The sequence below is a fragment of the Rhodamnia argentea genome, chromosome 7 (genome assembly GCF_020921035.1).
Source record: "Rhodamnia argentea isolate NSW1041297 chromosome 7, ASM2092103v1, whole genome shotgun sequence".
NCBI classification, from domain to species: Eukaryota; Viridiplantae; Streptophyta; class Magnoliopsida; order Myrtales; family Myrtaceae; genus Rhodamnia; species Rhodamnia argentea.
In genome coordinates this window covers 10405211-10420652 of record NC_063156.1, presented here as the reverse complement: position 1 = coordinate 10420652, position 15442 = coordinate 10405211, and the positions used below count along the sequence as shown (strand labels likewise).

Below are 15442 nucleotides of genomic sequence, written 5' to 3'. Positions count from 1 at the left end.
GTTTTGTTACAATTAAATTTAACTTAGTCACATTTTAGATGAAGTAACTTTGTAATTGATTTTTGAAATTCGTTTCTCACCTCATTTACTCATTAATAAAATTCTGAGTTCTCCATTCGAGTTATCTTTCATTCTTTTGCTTTAGCACCAGTGGGGTAAAGGGTGCTTATATCTTCTATGATTTAGAAGAGGACAAACGGCATCGAGAGCACTTTTAATGTATAAAGCTGAATCGAGCATTTACATACACTTTTAATTATTTGAAATTGGCAAAGCACTTGGTAAAATTACTTATGAATTGATAATTTGTGAAATGGTTTGAGAGATACTATTTGAAGTATATGTTCCGCTTGATTGAAAGGATTGCGGAAGCTTACATTTGTTGATTTGTCATTCTAGCTGATGAAATCTACTCTAATGTGGTTTGTGGCTGGTTGGAGGACTTCATAGAGTCCGATCCTTGTGACCAGCTTGCTGTTTAATCTATTCTCAAAACAGGTTTATATTGTTTATGTGTGAAGCTTGCATCCTTCGAGTAGGAGGTTCATCCACAATCAATCAGCTCAACCTAATTGAGAGAGAATGAGCTACGGGGACGTCAGCATTCTAAAACCAGAACATCCCTGCCGACTTGTGAAAGATATGACCACAAGATTGGGTGGTTGGATCTCACAGCTCTTGATAGTATAGGACTTGGAAGAAAGGGATTACAGGCAAGGGGAATCCCAAGCTGCACCTATAACTAATTCTTCCTTTTTATAAGACAAAAATCAAGCAGAAAGATGGAAATGAAACTAAATAGATTTTGAAAAGCTGAAAAAAGATGAAACCTTTAGAGAGACCTCACCTAAACTAGAACTGGTATTCAAGTCAGAATCAGGAGGGATGGCCGTGCTCACCCTTTCGAGCTGTTTAGCAAACTCTGGAATGATAAGCATAGAATATGGGCTGAAAAGTTGGAAGTCAGTATCAGGAAGGGGAAAGTTCACGGCCACGCTTAGCAGCAGCAACGACTGCATTCATCAAAATCCCTCGAAATCCACCCTTTTCCAGTTCATGAATGCCAGCAATTGTGGTACCCCCAGGTGATGCGACATCATCCTTGAGCTGACTCGGATGCTTACCCATTTTAGAGGCCATAGATGCCGCACCCAACACCTGAAAATGCAGCAGCAAAACGTTGAACCTTCAAAATGAATGAAAGCCAGTGCAAGCCACTGATAATCCAAGCAGACATTCATAACAGGAAGCACGGCAATCACTCCATGCTAAATTTTTGAAGTTGAAATTGTGCAGACCTATTAAAATGATTGAGGTATCTAACCTAGCAAAAGTTGTTAAGTCAGGAATAAAACTAGTGCGGTCCGTAATCCAGTAGTAACGTGACTTCTGTCAACTCTTTGGCCAGAGTGTATGAACTGCTACTGAACTCTAGATAAGTGTAGAGGCAAAGGCATAAAGAACTGACATGATAACCCGTCTACCCTATGGCTTTTGTAAGGATGGCGCTATTGCGACATCCAACATAGCTGAAAACACAACCTTTTCATTGAATGAACCAAAATATCCTTCAATTTAAGCAAGCCCATCTCCGCACCGAATTTCTATCAATGGCAATCACAAGCGCATCCATGAAATGAGTAAGAAGTTGATCAAATAGTTGCCAATCATCATTGGTCAAGCCCCAATTGCTGGAGGAAGATTAACTATCTAGTCAAATGATGAAGAAACCCTTTGCAATTGGGTTTCATGAAAAAATGAGTAAATTGTAAGGATAAGAATTTTCTGTGAAATACCTTAAGAGCCAAAAGCGATAAAGACCGAAGAGAGAGGAAGTAGAGATCAGTAGAATGCAATGCAATGTTATGCAATATGAATCAAACTACCAAAATGAAAATGTGATAGAAGTATGTTTAAACACCTGAAAATACACCACGCATACTTCACTTTGTTAACATAGAAGACTAAAGAGCTTAATTTCCTTTTTATTTGGGTTTGCTATTTGATGTCCATTGTGTTCGTCCAAATTCATTATTGGATAATCAGATATATCATGTACCATTCCAGGGATTTTGCATTCCAAAAAGCAACACCCATCTTCTTTTTTTCTAGTGTTTTAGCTCATTAGAACATCCATCTCTCTTGAGAGTGTCCATTTAAGCTATCCATTGAAGATGATGAGCAAGAAACATGTGAAGATGATAAAGGCAGTGGCACTTTTAGACTGAATACTACTGGCAAAAGATTTTAAACTCAAGGAAGTGAGGGTGGAGAGAAAGAGGGACTGGAATGGTAGAAAGACACCTGTGTCTGAAAAAGGGAATCTCTTTCTTCTGGGCCTTTTGGTAAACTAAGTTCAAAAGGCTGTAGACTAAATTATTCTCAGTGTGGATTTAGACCCACACTATCTGTAACTATAATTCCTGGAGTACCCAGAGCATTCTACGTGTCTAACTCACAAACATAAGTTCTTCTATTCGTTTCCCTTCATAAATACTAGTTAAAGAAAGCAGAAGATTAATTTGTAATCACATTGTGCAATACAAAAAGGGCCACCCTGCCAAGGAATAAGGCACAAGCCTATGAGAAAGCAATTCTATTAGCCAATCCTCATCTCATGGCCAATAACAAAATAAGATCACTTAGGATGATGATTCCCTCTCAAAAGAAGGTCCAGTGAGGATTTCTTGAGGACGTCCTCATAATAGCCTAAGCACAGGCTGCATCAGAGCATCTGACTATAACTCTGGAGGTGTCACAATCTCTCATTAGCAAAACAATAAATTGATTTTATGCACGATGACTTACCGTTTGAGAAGCTAGACCTAATGCAAGTTCTCTTGGAAGACCTGCAGCAACTCCTCCATCGGCTAAAGCTTCTATTGCCAGAAAGATATAGGCTGGACCACTGCCACTGCATATATACACAGAAAGGCAAACTCCAAATCAAACTAAAATCTCACCACTCTTCTAAACAAAACCTTGACAGATTTTTGAAGGGAAATGATGCTTTAAAAACTATTGAACATACCTCAGGCCAGTAATTGCATCAAAATATTTTTCATCAGCTTTCCAAATCTTGCCTATAGATCCGAATAAAGTAGCAATGAGTTCTGCATCCTCTTCTTTTACTGCTCCTCCCAGACTCATAACTATACAACATTAAGGACATTAGACAATCTCACTGTAATTCAATCTTATGAAATCAGCTGTCAATAATAACATAGTAGACTCTGACAGACCACTTTGGAAATTTGACTCACAAAATAAGTAAATGTAAATACATATGGGATCGGAGCAACCTCCACTTCATAATAAGGTAATACAATGAAAGGGAAGAACTCCACTTGCATCAACTATACTGCCATATTATCACAAGAACAGAAAACAGAAAAAGTAATCCATCCTGACCACATCACGACAGTGCCATGACTTGTATCTTAGCACTGCAAGTATCATGGTCCACTTGATGATTAGATCTTCTCCTTTCCTGATGATTTATGAGAAGATAGCATCCACTTAATTCTCATGACACTTGAAACCTCAACATCAAAACAAAAATTCATCTATTTTGCACATTTTCATATTAAGAAGCTATGGTAATTTGAAAATAACTTCGCCAACCGACATTAACTCAACTAAGGAAGCCCTTCACTTTACACCAATACAGATGATTGCAGATATCAGGATAAGAACTCAATCTTACAAATTCCAGCTTGTTGAACTTGACCACTCATAATATCAACTCAAGAGGGTTCAACGCTTTATTTAACTCCCTGCAGCTAAAGGGAAGCGACCAAGTCTTAGACTGGATAAGAAGATGATGGAAGAAAATCATCGATTTGCAATGTTAAAGAATTTCGATTTTCTGATGAAGCAACACAATCTGAGAACAGAAAGCATGTATCCAAAGAGACATGTATGGTAAAAAAGCCAAACTTCTATATGAGACGTCCAAAAGCCAAAACAACATTGCTTTCCATGCATACGAGTTAAGGATCAGCAAACAACTAGTATAAACATTACCAGATGCAGCCTCGCCAACAGCAGCAGGAGTATTTGGCATTACACGGATAAATCGATCATGGCCAGCCCAATCCTAGAATAAAGAAAAGAATACTCACTCTGGGCAGTTCAAAATCAGACAATTTTAAGAGTTGAATAAAATTGGAGCAGACAGCTAACGCCCCCGATTAGGGTACTCAATTCATAATGATAATTAATAGAACAGCTTTCATACATAAGAATTCTTCAAAGGGTCAAATTTTCATTAGAAAAAGTTTACCATCACAACTATCAGCTATCCATCTGGAGAACTACTATACATTAACACAACACACCTGAACGTTTTGTTTCTTTACCTAGCATCATTTTACTCTACTTAAGAAGCTGCACAGAATTTTACACTGAAGATCCATCCCATTATGGAGGTATTCCTAAGCATTGTTAAATCTAAATCATGATTACCGATTTAAAAAAAAAGGTTAATCTATAGTTCAAGATGCACCCCCTATATAAAAAAATTGGCTCCACAGGACATAAATTAGATTGCTTAAATGAGAAATTGACCCCTGGACAACATGTTGAATGAAGATAATGAGTTGTAGAAATTTCATTCCAATTTCTTCTATTCAAACAAAGAAAGACATGTACATTATAAGATGAAAAGATGGTAGTGGAGAAAATAAGAACGACAGAGATGTAGTTTTCAGGGATTTAATGATTTGAATTGTGTAAGAGCTTCTAATCCTCGATAGCATTGTACAAGATGAGATGAACTAAAACTTGGCAGCGATAAAAAAAAGACAGCGGGTGCAAATACCTGCAAATCGTTCAATTTTACTCCGGCAACTACTGAGACCAAAAGCTTCTTCTTTGATAGCAGTGGCCTCAACTGGGAGACTACGCCTTTAACTAGAGAAAGAGCAACAAAAGTTAATTAGAAAAGATCCCAAATAATTTCTACTAGAATTAACATTTTCAGCAATGTGGAAGATGCATGACCTCTAGAACTAAACCTCATTCTACCTTCAAAATCAAATATCAACTGAAACATCCTCCCCCCAGATTTTATCATCACTTAGTAAAAATACAGAAGAAAATCGTCATCATTAATTTCTGTGGACACTTGAAGGTCATCACCAGAATTTAATCATCCCTTTATGGTGGGAATATGCTGTAGAAAAGCATGTGATCATCACTGCAAAAGCTATGATAAAGAAAAGTGAAGGCCAATTCATCCAAAATCTGGTGAAAACTGAGATGAACTAGCATGTTGTGAAATCACATGTTACGTGTTCGGCAGCTACCATCTCAAAGCCAAAGTACATTGGTGGCTTATGGTCATGTTGACTAATAAATGTGCTTTTATTCAACTTTTGGAATTTGTGAAAACGAAAAGACAAGCAAAGTGGCAAACTGAACAACAGAGTTAAAGTTTAAGTGCTATATACCAACTTGGGGTTTCACTGAGAAGATGACCACATCACTGTCTTCAACTACCTGCTTTCACAGAATATTTCAGTTTCTCTAATCTAGAAAGAGAGGGAAAAGGGGAACAAGCTTATCAAGATTAAACTCATCAAGAAACTCCAGGAGGTAGAATAACCTTGAATTGTTCATCCACTCATTTCTCACATCCACAAACGAGAAGAAAAAGAAAACTAGTAGGTGCACTATACTGCAAGTTATACAATAACTAAACCAACTTGCTTGCTCTCTTTTTTTTGGATTTGCTCAAGAACTTGTTCGAGCCTAGAAGACGCATTAATTGTCATCTTCCACCCAACTAACTTACACCAACCAATGCCGGCAACTAGAGGATGAAGCAACAGCGTGAATTTCATCGTGAGCAAATACAAAACCCTGAGGCAGAGTTAGGACAGCGAATCCTCATACACTGGTAAAAGATTTGAGCTGTTCAGTATTGAATAGCAATGTCGTTCCAACAAATAAACTGAACCCTGTAATCATAACACACCGAGGCAGAGCCGGGGCAGCAAATACATATGTTATGGCAAACGTAAAGCTCACACTTTCACACCCTTTTCATAAAAACTGAAACTTGACACTAATTACATCGACTACATTTTCATCGGGTAGTCCGAAGAACCCATTATTCACATTTCCATTACTGCTTCTCATGAGAAAGAGAGAGAGAGAGAGAGAGAGGATACGCAACAGCTTGATTGTCGGAGAGGACTTGGACGCCGAAGGATTCGAATGCGTCGCGTCGGCTCTGATTGGTATGAGCAGCGGTGCGAATCCTGGACGGAGGCAAGACGCCGGACTTGACCACTCCTCTCGCGATGGACTCCGCCATTTTGCCGGCTCCAATAAACCCTAGCTTGTACGTCTCGGCCGGTATCGGCAGCGCCACCACCTCCATTGTCTCCTGCGACGTTGCGCTCCCAAAACAGAGTGACTCACCGGGTCCCAACCGTGAGTTGCCGACTGCTGCAAAGTGACCAGCGTCGGAGCGGTTTTCGTTCGAGAAGATGCCGACGGGGGACTTGTCGGGCTTCATTGCTCCGAAGCAGATTCCATGGGACCGAGCTTGTGGACCATTGGACATCATGTCTTACTGGGCTGGACCGACGCTGAATGCCTTCCTGGTTTGGCCCTCCCTCCCATAATGACACAAACTTTGGTCTAATATGCGACATGGTGTCTGATTTTTTAATTTATTCAACATAGTGCTTGAACTTTATCCTAACATTCAATGTGGTTCCCAAAATTTTAATTCGTTCAATGTAATTCCTAAACTTTTGGTACATATTTAATTTGATCGTGGAACCGTATGAAAATGTGCAATACTGTCTCCAGTTAATTAAAGTTCAAGTATAGTATTGAACATTTTTATATAGGTCGTGGACTAAATTGAACATGTACCAAAATTTTACGAATCCTATTGAATAATTTAAAAGATTAGAGACGAAATTACATATTAGACCAAAATCCAAGGACCATTTATATCATTTACGCATCATCAACAAAGAAGGAGATGTTAAATGTTGCCAATTTGCGAGGTTGTGACATCGTGGAGCGGTCTTTTCTGAACTGCAGGTGTAACTATGAACTTGCTGCTCCTATTCCGTCGAATATTCAGAGTTCTCTTTAGCCCCCATTCCAAATTCTCCATCACATTTCCCTTATTGGACTGGGCCTTTGGTTTAGGAACGGGCCTTCTTAACGCTCATTTTACATTGAATTGACTCTATTGTCCCTTATGGGACCGTAGTCTTGATTTAAGATTATTTCTTACATTTTTTCTTCTTTTTCATTTGTTCCAATTTAACGAGAGATGAAACTATCCGTGCTCCTCTCAAACAGCATCTATTGATGTTAAATATGGGGCGCACTCTTAATTTAAGACTAATGGTTGCGTTCTTTCTTTTTAATCTTTTTTGCTTTTTACCTTTTCTTTCTCCATTTGGAACAAAATTGATGTACCTCTTTTCCAAATAATAGTTTATTTGGCGGATAGATAACTAATTACTGTGTTTTTGAGAAAACAAAAAGTCAATTTTCCTATTAATGAGTTGTACATTTCTTCGTTTTTTGTCCTAGGAAACTATTATTAAAAAAATAGATTAAGCACAAGTAAGAAGATAATCTATGAGTACATTATGTGTAATGCATACATCAACTATAATATTTCATTTTAAGCAAATTCTTATCAATTTGATCCAAAAATCAAAGTCGAAAAATTCGCGACCACAAGAATAATCTGAGGAAATAAAATAAATAATTTGTAAATAAAACTATTGCTTCTTTTAGATTATAATATGGAGAATAACCGAATAAGTTCAGAAGAAGACAAACAAAAAGGAAACAATGAAATGTAATGTGTGTAGAAAAAGAGGCTTGGGTGAAGAAAAAAAGTTGTTTGGAAGGGACGTAGGTAAGCTTTTCTTTTAGTAAATTGAAAAAAGAAGGAAGAAAAAAATGAAAGAAATAATCTTAGGCTTCATCTGTTTCCCGAAAAACAAGGTGTTTCTGAAAGATATTTTTCAAAAAATCATTTTGCGGTATTCGGCTAAAATTTAAAAATGAACTGGAAAATATTTTTGTTAATTAGTAAGGAAAATCAATTTCCTCCGTGCACTCCTTTTAATAAATTTTTTATTTTTGTTTCTTTTTTTCGTTATTTTATTTTATCTATTCATTTTTATTTTTCTCTTCTCTATTTTATTTTTCTTTTTCCTCTTTCCTCCACCGTGTCCGACCGACGACGGCCGTTGGCAAGCTCAAGGCTCACTTAGTGACCGCCATAGCCGAGATCCGGTGAGTTGGCTAAGCCCGAGGCTCTCTAGCCTCAAGCGTTGGCCATGGCGAGCCGATGAAGAAGGAAAAAAGAAAAAAATTAAAAAAGAAAAGGAAAATTATTTTAAAAAAATTACAATAAGAAGTGGAGGGAAGAAAGATGAGGGAAAATGATTTTCTCTCTTCAAAAAGAGGAAATTATTTTCCTCACTTTTGATGGTGTTGTTTCATTGACGAAAATATTTTCATTAACTCATTTATTTTTGGTAAACCGCATGCCGAAAATTCCAAGAATTTTTGTTTTTAGAAAGTTATTTTTCCCAAAAAAAAAAAAAACAGAACTTTATATCAAGAGTGGGACCTACAAAGGATAATTTGGTCAATCTAATGTTGTAGGAGGTGTCAGTAGCCAATAATGGCATAGAAAGAGCGCGAGCCTATCGAGAACTCCATTATTTCTTCAATTCCGTTGATTTAATTTGACTAAATGTGTCGAAACCAACATAGAGAAATCACTTGTTCTCTCTTTCACGAGAGAAAATATTCAGTGGATTATAAGCACCACGTCATTAGCCCACGTGGCATGGATGAGGTCATGTGGATCCACTAATAAAGCGACACGTGACCTTTGACTTGGACTAGCTAAAAAATAAAATTAAAATAGGAGCCTGTCTTTGTCTCTCCCCTCCGTTCTACGAGAAACACATGCACAAGCAAATAATAAATGCTATCATTTAATTGTCACCTAAAACACTCTCTTCTTTTCAATTCTGGATTATTTTGCTTACCAAGGGTGTCAACGGGCTGGGTCTCGGCCCGGCCCAAGTCGGCCCAAAACTAAATGGTACCTAGCTTGGCCCGGCCAGAGGCCGAATTATATGCTCCAACTCTTCGGGTTGGATCCTTTTTTTTTTTTTTTTAAGGCCTAGAGCAATAGGATATAGAGCATTGCAAGTAACAACCAAAAGAAAAAAAGCTGTAGCTGTTCTTCATTTTGGCTTTCCAACTTGACAGTAATGGACGTATGGCTTAGTGCAATTCTTGCGAACTAAAAGCGAAATCCGATCCCATAAAGCAACGCCTCGTACTAAAAGGAGATTGTAAGATAAACAGACAGTACCCAAGCATAAAAATCGTTGAATTCCGATCGACCCTTTCATAGGGCCCGTAGGGTTGTTCCATACGTCTCGAAATAACTTGCATCTCCGCTCCTGAATTATCTAAATATAAATCGAAATTAAATAAAAGACTAAAAGAGCCAAATATGTGCTATAACATATGTTGCAAGATTGACTTCTTTACATGCTCAATTTTAAAATATATTTTTTTAGAAAATTTCTCTAGCACGAGATGGAGGAAATTGTCACGAGAATCCACTAATGATGGGGATGTTGTCATCAGCTAGAAAACGGAGGAAAACGGCGTGTAGCAATATCGACCACCCTATACATATATAGTTCTGCTGGATCCAACAAAAACGAAATTCCGACCAAAAAAAGGAAAAAAAAAGAAAAATAAATTGTATTAAAAATAGAAAAGTTCAAGGTCGCGAATTGGAGTTATTAGCTATTCGATGCTTCTCAAATTCGCGTGCATGTAACCTTCAACCATAACAAAAAAATTTTTTAAAAAAAGGAAGGGTTTCGGTGCATGAACAGAAGGGATCAGTGCCGGGCCCTTTTTGATAGCCCTAGATTTTCAAGCCGGCGCGAGCCTTTTTGACGGCCCTACTTACCGTGGCCTTTCTAGCTTCTTTACCTTATCGTCGTCTCTATCAAAGAGAAAACTGAGCGAGACCAAGAGCAAGGGACGAACAACGTCTCCAGCACTTCGTACGCATCGGACCCCCATCATTAAAGGCCACTTGTTGCTCGCCGTTCTGCTCTACCGCTGCTCGAAGAGACTTGAAGTGAACTCGTCCGGCTCAAAGTTCTGTTGCTTAATGCCTAGCGACACTCTCTAGAATTGCCTTGCCTAGCACTGCAAAATGCTTTCCAGAATAAGAATGTCCATATTGCAATAGCAAGTTTTCAGATTTCTTGAAAACATTTGTGGCTAGGAGAGGGAGGGCTGTTATTCTGACCGTAGGATAGATCATTTTCCTATTTCGATAGCCAAGTTGGACGGAGTTAATAGAAGGACTTGATTGAATAAATTTGACAAGTTTATGGCTTGATTTTACTTTTTACAAATTTTATGGCTCGATTACACTTTCGTAACAAGTTTTAGCACTTTTAATATATTTATCTTTTAAATAAAACAAAGAGAGAACGACGCCAGCAGCCATGCGGATTGCACTACTTGACCAATAAAAGATAGAAATAGGAATCTGAGGATGACAAACTCAATTTGTGCAAGAAAGAGTGACTTTCATGCGATGTCAGAACCCACGGTGCAATTTCTCGTCCTATAAAACGTCACGTGGCTAAGCGAACCGGTAGAAAATTAAAGCCCCATAAAATAAAGAGCAGAGTGCTTGGCGTGCACGTTCTCCACCTAGAGTCTTTTTGCGGGGAAGGCCTACCTGCACTTCTTAGTTGACGACTTCTTTTTGTATAATTTAGAGAATGAGCCGGGAGCGACGGCCAACGCCACGACGATCCTCTCCGATGAGGGTCCCCGCGGCTTTGCGGGATGTTCGAAGTGAGTCACAAATGTCCTCGCCCGCTCTCAGTCCAAACGTCCAAGCTTCCCAAGCCCAGGCCGCAGCTCCACCAGGGCGGTAGCGGCCATATAGTTTTCCCACATGGAGTATGCTGCGGTCAGGTAAGGCGGCACGAACAAGTTCTCTCATGACTTAAATCGAGTCCTTAGAAGACATGTGATCCTTAGGTCAACCATTTTCGTGGTTGAAGCATCGATTACCCCGTAATGATTGACGGTACTATCTTAATCGTAGATCTACATACCATTACTGTGTGTTTTGCATAAATTGATTAAGAGACCGTATGATCGAAATAATTAACAGTCTTTGTTAGACTGTCAGGCTAGCGACTTTCTACTAACTATACTAATCATTTGACAGATTCTAATCTTATAAGCATACAATCAACTTACAATAAATAACTATACACTAATTTTGTAGGTCGGCTTCATTAATCGTATAATGCAACAGCCATAACATCAAACTTTTGATGGCGTAGTTTCCGTGATTGACTTGTTTAAACACTCACTATTCTCACGTCTGTTCACTTAATAAATAAATTCTAGCTATTAGCATATTCTTACTCTGTAGCTGAAATGTATAATATTATTTTCAGAAAGTACCAAAAGGATTATTATACATGAATAAACATGTCAACATTTAGAAACTGCAAAAGTTTCGAGAGTTTTTTTTTATTTATATAAGTCAAAGTGCTTCAAATTACAAAATCTGAAATTGGGTGCATTTGTTTCACGGACAGTTCAAGATTCGGAAAATATTTTCTAATACGTAGGCGCTTGCAAATGCATATGATTGACAAATATTTTCATCATCAACCAAAATAGTTAGGTACAAATCGCCGTCGATAATGAAACTTTTTTTGTTGGACTAATTTTTCTACCCGATACAGTCGATCATTTTTCCGAAAAATGTTTTTTAAATTTTAAGTTTCGCTTATTAAAACGTGAAAATTATTTCAGAGGATCAGGAATTCTTCTAGCACTTGAACAAGCACTTGTCAAAATATCCTTTTGGTATTGACCAACGACGAGGCAAGAAGGAAACTCGCCAGATGCTTCATAACGGACGGCCTCGCTCCTATATATGCGATGTCTGGTCGTTGAACAGCCTTCTCATCCCAAATCTGCACGACAAAATACTTGTCAGAGACGGAGAGAAAGATGGCAGAGTTGTTCGTGAAGCAAGCCAAGCAATACGCCGCGACCCGCCCGAGTTACCCGCCGCAGCTCTTCCGGTTCATCGCCTCCAAAACGCCCTCGCGCGACCTCGCGTGGGACGTCGGCACCGGGAGCGGCCAAGCCGCCCAATCCGTGAGTTTCATTCACATAGGCATATCGAGCGCATTTCCTTTCTTTGGCATCCATTCTATGCTTTCGATTTGCCGGGGTTGGACCCTAAGAAGTGTGGTAATTTTTCAGCTCGCGGAGATCTACAGCAATGTCGTAGCCACGGACACGAGCCCGAAGCAACTCGAGCTCGCCCCGAAGCTCCCCAACGTCCGCTACGAGCTCACCTCCCCGGCCATGTCGATGGCTGAGCTGGATCAGAAGATCTCGGGTCAATCGAGCCTCGACCTGGTGACCATCGCGCAAGCCCTCCACTGGTTTGACCTCCCCAATTTCTACCGACAGGTGAAACACGTCCTCAAGAAGCCCCACGGCGTGATCGCTGCGTGGTGCTACACGATCCCGGAGGTCAACGGCCCGGTCGACTCGGTGTTCCGCCGGTTTTACTCAGTGGACTCGGACCCGTACTGGGACCTGGCCCGCAAACTGGTGGACGGCGAGTACAGGGGGGTCGATTTCCCATTCGAGCCGGTTGAGGGGATGGAGGACACGGGGCCGGTCCGGTTCGTGACGGAGAGAGCCATGGGGGTGGAGGACTTCTTCACGTACATAAGGTCGTGGTCGGCGTACCAGACGGCGAAGGAGAAGGGCGTGGAGCTGCTGAACGGCGACACGGTCGAGAGGTTCAAGCGGGCTTGGGCTGAGGACGGCGAGGACGAAAAGGTCGTCAAGTTCCCGGTTTTTCTCAAGATCGGAAGGGTGGGCGACGCATGAACAATAACGCTCGACATATGAAGATCGATTTACAAATATAGCGTGCAAAATTAAATAACATGAAGCTCGAAATCTTCATTTGGTGAGACTCATATGAGTCATATGTTCTATTTTAATGATGATTAATTTGACTTAATCAATTGATTAGTGAACATCTAATTTGACCACAGACCATCAATCAAAGCAAATCTGGCACATATGCCAATCCAATTTCGCTTTTGCAGCTTCAAGGTCTGGACAAAAGAACATGCGACAACGACGCAGTGGACGAATCGGACACGATGCTGTTGCTTTCCCGGATGGACCACCCGCTCGTATAATTGAGGACCGAGTCCGAAGTTGAAATGGTTCAGCTCCATTCTCGTTTCTTTCTATATGTCCCAGAGAGACATGGCCGAGTTGTTCGGGAAGCAAGCCCAGCGATACGTGGACGGTCGGCCGAGCTACCCGCCGCAGCTCTTCCAATTCATCGCGTCTAAGACACCGTCTCATGACCTTGCCTGGGACGTCGGCACGGGAAGCGGCCAAGCCGCCCGATCCGTGAGTTCATCGCGGTTAATTGAGTCTATTTCACTATCGTTCCATGGTTCAGACTTCCCCTTCGTAATCAGCTGGTCCAAATTTCTTGCATTAATCCCCCTAGTTTGTGGGGCCATAAGTAACAGCTTTGTTAATTTCAGCTTGCAGAAATCTACAAGAATGTCGTAGCCACGGACGTGAGTCCGAAGCAGCTCGAGCTCGCGCCGAAGCTCCCTAACGTCCGCTACGAGCTCACTTCCCCGGTCGTGTCGACAGCCGAACTTCAACAGAAGGTCTCTGCGGACTCGACCGTCGACCTGGTGACCATCGCAATGGCCCTCCACTGGTTCGACCGGCCCAATTTCTACCGACAAGCGAAGCGATTGCTCAAGAAGCCGCACGGCGTTATCGCCGCGTGCGGCTACACAATGCCGAGAGTCACGGGCCCAGTCGATTCGATCTACGAAAAGTTCTACTCGATGGACTCGAACCCGTACTGGAGCCCGACCCATAAGCTGGTGATCGACGAGTACAGGGACATGGATTTCCCGTTCGAGCCGGTGGAGGGGATGGAGGACACGGGCCCGGTCCGGTTCGTGGCGGAGAGAGCAATGGGGTTGGACGAGTTTCTCACCTTCATAAGGTCGACGTCCCCCTACCTGAAGGCGAGGGAGGAGGGCGTGGAGCTTTTGGGCCGCGACGTCGTCGAGAGGTACGAGCGGGCTTGGAACGAGGACGGCGAGGAGGAGAAGACCGTCAAGTTCCCCGTTTTTCTCAGGATTGGCAAGGTGGGAAACTCGTCCATGGATTAGAATCAAAGGCCATTCTTGTGCTCATCTCTGCAGCACTAGTGTAGCAAATTTTATCTGTGTCTGGACAAATCTGTTCGATCTGCTTTCAAGTGAATAGGATCGGTATGCATTATCGCTCAGGCCCTCGTTTAAAATTTTCCCTCTGGAATTGCGCTGAGTTCAATGAGGTGAGGTTGGTCTTTTCAAGAGAGCCGATCCCAGGAGAAATTGAAAACGACACAAATTGATACTGCCCATTTGCATTTTCTGACGGACCTTATACGACAGCACGCTGGTAATAAAAGAAATGTCAATTTCAGAACCTGCGACCCTATGAAATTGTCTTCGCGATTAAGAAACGGGCTCCGTCGGTATGAGTCGCGCGGCATCCATGCTTGGTTTTGCATACAATCGACCCCAACGGCTCACTCAAGCTATTCACAAACATTTTTTTTTAACTCGCGTCTTACCTGATTCATGAGATTAGTTGAATTTTCATTAGTCCTAAATTCACTTATTAATTGATTACTCGCGTGAAAAGATGAGTTAGGAAGTGAAGATGTACGAATTGACAAGAGTTTCTCAAATGAGACCCTAAGGAGGTTCAACGCTTTCCACGTCACTCTCTTGATTGTACCTTTACTTCGGGTCGTTTTGTGTCTCGCAAAATGAATGGCTTGAAGGACGTTTTTTTTTAAAAGATAATCGTTTGTATCGCTAATAAAAATGAACGAACGAAAAACTATTTTCATTGCCCACAAAACTATTTAGCCATAAATTGCTATTTCTAATAAATAATTTTTTTCATTGATTAATTATTTTAAGCAATACAAGCCATTGTAAATGTTTTCAAAATAATTTATGTTTCACTAAACAAACGAAACCTTAGGAAGCTTGAACTTTCATGCTAATTGAAAACCCAATCTGCAAAGCAATCTTAATATTTTGATGGTACGAATCGCAATGACAAAACTTTAGATTTTTCTCGAAATCGAAGCCGAGCAATAATCTATTCTCAAGATGGGTACTCTGTTTTCTTCGATTTATAAGCTAACACATAATCGTCTTGTGTCACGTGACTGATCCACAATTTTTAGCTCATGAAATTTAGTTACACCAATGAACTGGGAAAATCATAGTCT

General features: G+C 40.6%; 3 protein-coding genes across 6 annotated transcripts; 2 read left to right on the top strand and 1 right to left on the bottom strand.

Annotated features, from left to right (window-relative positions):
• Positions 1-657: 657 nt before the first annotated feature.
• On the bottom strand, positions 658-6535 carry LOC115737667 (pyrroline-5-carboxylate reductase). The gene is made up of 7 exons (XM_030669914.2): positions 6182-6535; positions 5454-5502; positions 4823-4914; positions 4027-4099; positions 3032-3152; positions 2809-2914; positions 658-1158 (listed from the first exon to the last, which is right to left on the bottom strand). The coding sequence occupies exons 1-7, from the start codon at positions 6524-6526 to the stop codon at positions 970-972; spliced, it is 975 nt and encodes a 324-aa protein (XP_030525774.2). The 5' UTR covers positions 6527-6535; the 3' UTR covers positions 658-969.
• Positions 6137-13130, top strand: LOC115737669 (putative methyltransferase DDB_G0268948). Of its 3 annotated transcripts, none has more exons than XM_030669919.2 (3): positions 6137-6171; positions 12089-12240; positions 12349-13130. In XM_030669919.2, the coding sequence occupies exons 2-3, from the start codon at positions 12091-12093 to the stop codon at positions 12988-12990; spliced, it is 792 nt and encodes a 263-aa protein (XP_030525779.1). In that variant the 5' UTR covers positions 6137-6171; positions 12089-12090; the 3' UTR covers positions 12991-13130. The 3 variants fall into 3 exon arrangements, with proteins under 3 accessions (XP_030525779.1, XP_030525781.1, XP_030525778.1); XM_030669921.2 differs by having other exon boundaries at positions 6148-6167; XM_030669918.2 differs by lacking the exon at positions 6137-6171 and having other exon boundaries at positions 12066-12240.
• An 86-nt stretch (positions 13131-13216) lies between these two features.
• Positions 13217-14636, top strand: LOC115737668 (putative methyltransferase DDB_G0268948). Of its 2 annotated transcripts, none has more exons than XM_048282045.1 (3): positions 13217-13530; positions 13671-14329; positions 14442-14636. In XM_048282045.1, exons 1-2 carry the CDS (start codon positions 13366-13368, stop codon positions 14319-14321), a joined length of 816 nt encoding a protein of 271 aa, XP_048138002.1. In that variant the 5' UTR covers positions 13217-13365; the 3' UTR covers positions 14322-14329; positions 14442-14636. The 2 variants fall into 2 exon arrangements, with proteins under 2 accessions (XP_048138002.1, XP_048138001.1); XM_048282044.1 differs by having other exon boundaries at positions 13671-14336; positions 14373-14636.
• Positions 14637-15442: the final 806 nt, after the last annotated feature.